This window comes from Ostrea edulis, chromosome 1 (assembly GCF_947568905.1).
Source record: "Ostrea edulis chromosome 1, xbOstEdul1.1, whole genome shotgun sequence".
NCBI classification, from domain to species: domain Eukaryota; kingdom Metazoa; phylum Mollusca; class Bivalvia; order Ostreida; family Ostreidae; genus Ostrea; species Ostrea edulis.
This window is the reverse complement of record NC_079164.1, coordinates 20,576,279-20,580,192: the sequence shown is the minus strand read 5'-3', so window position 1 is coordinate 20,580,192 and position 3,914 is coordinate 20,576,279. Positions and strand designations below refer to the sequence as shown.

General features: G+C 35.1%; 1 protein-coding gene across 1 annotated transcript; it reads left to right on the top strand.

Moving 5' to 3' along the window:
• Window positions 1-465: 465 nt before the first annotated feature.
• LOC125663625 (slit homolog 2 protein-like) lies at window positions 466-3,465 on the top strand. Its single transcript, XM_048895918.2, has one exon. It carries the CDS (start codon window positions 529-531, stop codon window positions 2,797-2,799), a length of 2,271 nt encoding a protein of 756 aa, XP_048751875.2. The 5' UTR covers window positions 466-528; the 3' UTR covers window positions 2,800-3,465.
• Window positions 3,466-3,914: the final 449 nt, after the last annotated feature.

Sequence of the window (3,914 nt, the reverse complement as noted above, 5' to 3'; positions counted from 1 at the left end):
GTATTTTAATAGGCCCTTTGAAGAGAAAAAAATGCTTTTCGGTGTGATGTAATCTGTGCTTCTTTTATTGTTCCAACAAGATACGAGAATTATGGGATCCTTAATTTGGTCCAGTCACCAAAACTAGGCATAAAGTTTCCTTCAGTGGTTCTTAGAATATGTTACCTTTCGGTCTAATTGCAATTTGGGGATGATTTTGAGAAGGCGTGTTTATAGCTTGAATTCCATTGTTTTAATAAATAGTTGGATATTTAGAATTTCTTTTGCGCAGACGTTTTTTGCTCTCTTCTTTTTACTTGGTTATACGGTATCAGATTGACCGAAATCCACTAACTCATTTAAACTTCCTGTTAAAAGGCACAACATTTATCAATCTTATTCAAGATAGATAAGGAATACACTGATTTGAGAGATAGGAGTCAATCGCCACTCATTACTTCGCAACTGTTCGACAACATGATGAAATGTGTTTCACTCGTTTTTGTGTTTATAACTTCGTCGTACGCTTACTTTCATCCCTTTGTTTGTATGAAGAGAGAAAATGGAAGTATTATTTATACAAACATGTCCCTTCCGAGTCACACCCGTCCGGATTTACTCTGTCCGAAAATAAACGAGGACAACGTTAATTGTACCCCAGGAAGAAAAAATCACATTTGTACGTGTTTTATGAAGCCGATGTGGAAAGATTCTAGTCTCAAGGAACTTACTATAGAATACATTAATCGTAAAGGTGGAAGTCGAATTCTATATGATGTCCCAGGTTCGGACAGTGATTTATATCACGTTTCGGAACCCAATAGCTTTTTAACGCTGCTTCCATCCAATTTGTGCAGTTTCCCAAACATTGTTAAAATAAACTTTACGCACAACAAAATCAGAAAACTGGAGGACATTGGCTGCATCCATCGCTTACATTCGATTGACTTGTCCTTCAACAAAATAACCAACATCCCGTCGTCTCTCTTCCGCGGCCTCTCATTCCTCTCGATTGTGAATTTATCAAATAATGATATTCATTCAATAGAACCCGGATCATTCAACGATGAGACCCTTGGCTTAATAGAACTTGATGTTTCGCATAATTCAATGCTGGTTTTAGATGCTTCTAATTTCATTCTTCCAAAAACGTTTTGTAGAATTTCCTATGCCAACAATCAAGTCCACGATTTTTCGAATAAAGCTGCAAAACCTATAACGGAAACTGATAAATTAGGAGATGGTGGATATTTGGATTTTTCTAATAACCATATTCAACGGATACCCAACCCTAAAAGATTTAATGTGCGAAATGGATACAGTGTTTATGGTAAACTATCTTTTAATCGTTTCATTTTCAAAATATCAGGGAACCCTCTTTCATGTGATTGCTTTCTGGAAGAATTCCTTTGGCAGGTAAGAAACATAAGAGACAACTTCGTCATTGATGGAGATACGTTGGGTTATACCTGCTATTCACCGCTCTCTCTGCGAGATACATCGGTTGTTGATCTTATTTACAAAAACGATTTCGACAGCCTTGTTTGCCAGCTTCACCATTGTCCTGAAGGTTGTTCATGTACCTTTCAATCGAGTAAATATATCGTTGTTGTCAATTGTACAAATTCATTTGATAGAAAACTTCCAGATTTTAATTTCACAAAAATGATCGAGAATGTGAAAAACCATACCAAACTGTACAACTCAACGATCAGACTTCATATGTCCAGCGGATTTATGAAAACTTTGAATGCAAGAGACTATCTCGTCAACATTTCCTATATTGATCTGTCAAACAACAGTGTAGAGGTTATTGCAGAGAGTGCCCTGTCAAAACTTTCGCTTGCTAGAAATGTGGAGATAAATCTTGTTGGTAACAAGGGAATTTTGAGACTACCAAAAGCATTGGAATTGCTGAAGCCTGACAATATCTTGCTAAGTAACACAACAGTTATTTGCGACTGCGACCTAATGTCTTGGATCCTTCCGTGGTTAAAGACCGGTCACGAGGCAGTGGAGAACCTAGAGATTGTTTGCAAAATTGAAGATTTGCTCATTCCTTTGGAAAACGTTACAAATTCGGATCTGAAATGCGATCAAATCTCGGAAAATTATAATTTTGTGTTTCTTGCAGGGGGTCTTATAATTTTGATCATCATTTTGTTTTATCTCTATCAAAGTTACGGGGAGTATATTTTTGTCTTTTACAAATGTACATGTAAATGTACACCAAAAGTCCAACAAAATCACAGTTTCAAATACGATGTTTACATATCCATTGATGAGCACAATGAACAGGTTTTGAGGTATGTAATTAGGTCCTTTATTCCTATGCTTCAAACATCACGCCTTAAAACATTCTTGTTAGTCAGGGATTCCGACATTGGTGGTGTGACGGAAGAGTGTGTAATCAAGAAAATAAACGACTCGGGAACATTTGTGTTTTTCCTAACAAGTTCAACATCAATTGAGAACGGATCCATTTTTGCAATAGAATGGCGACATGCGTGGAGGAGGTATAAGTCAGTTAATTTTTATGATATAGTTCTAATTAATTTCGATTTGCTACGAATGTCAGACATCAAAGATCAACGAATAAAAGCTATCAGTGCAGTTGGGCACAGTGTTCATTTTTCAGACATTGCTTTTAGTAAAAAGGTCAAAACGTTTTTGAGAAAAGATCATAGAATGGGGAAATTTGGCATGCCGAGGGTCGGGGAGAAAAACTCGAAAGCAATATTTAATTTGTCTCTGCTAGACAAATATGATGGTGATAAGTCGGATAGTACAAAATTCGTTCCTTCTTTAAAGAGCTATTGACATAGATTGTGTTTTCAAATCTTCCGTCTAGATATTTACGTTGACACAACTACATGTATGAAGTGTTCAGAGTACAATGATAATGTGGATGATCATTTAATCAATTATTATTGAAGTTTTTTCTGTGATTCTAAGATTTAATGCATTATGAAATGCAGAATCAATACGGGTAATTTATTAAACTCTTTGAAATCCTATGGATTTAAATATCACCATCTTGTAAAACAGTTTTACTGCAACGAGAATCTTACCCTCGTTGGAATGATTGTATACACAACAATGACTACATAATTTGAAGCACATCTTATTTATTGTAACAAGTAATAAGACCAGTGTTTCCCTGGAAATCATTTCTGGACAAACAAGGTACACGTGAGAGGAGGGAGTTGGTGCTCCCTATGCTGATGTACATATAATACACGAACTCCTCACTGTTTGAAACATATGCAATATACGCGTGTACTTTTGTTTTGAAATCCATTGAAGGGTATTTTTATGACATAATGTATTTACACGTAGATATAAAATTCATAATAACTCATATATACATGTATATTCAGATCATGTGTGTATACTGAAACATGAAATATGTATCTTTGTGAATATCATTTATGATAATACGTGTACACGTACCCACTATGGGTTAACCCTTAGCATCCCATATGAGGACTATACGATACGATGGGGCGGGGGGGAGGGGGTAAGTGTGTAGACAGTGTCCTGATATCCTTTCTGACTTAGTTTTATTTTTACAAATAAAATCTGCAACATGACTGAGTACTGTGTAATCATCAGTTATGAATGCATAAATGTATTTCATCCTTCTTTTATCTGTCAAAATATTTCACTTATATTAAAATGAAGTTTTATGAACATATGACTGTAACTTATATATTTTTCAAAGTACTGATTAAATATGCGTGTCTGGAAAAATAGGAAATTCTTTCAAATGTCAGATTTGATAAACAAGGTTTTGGGTCTTTTTTTTCTTAGATTTTTTGTTGTTGAGAAAATCTGTAAATTGTATGTGTTCGGCAAGCCGAACATTTCTATGGAATGTTGGTATTGTCATTGTAGTAATACATGTAATATGATTAATTAATTCGTAGAGGTGA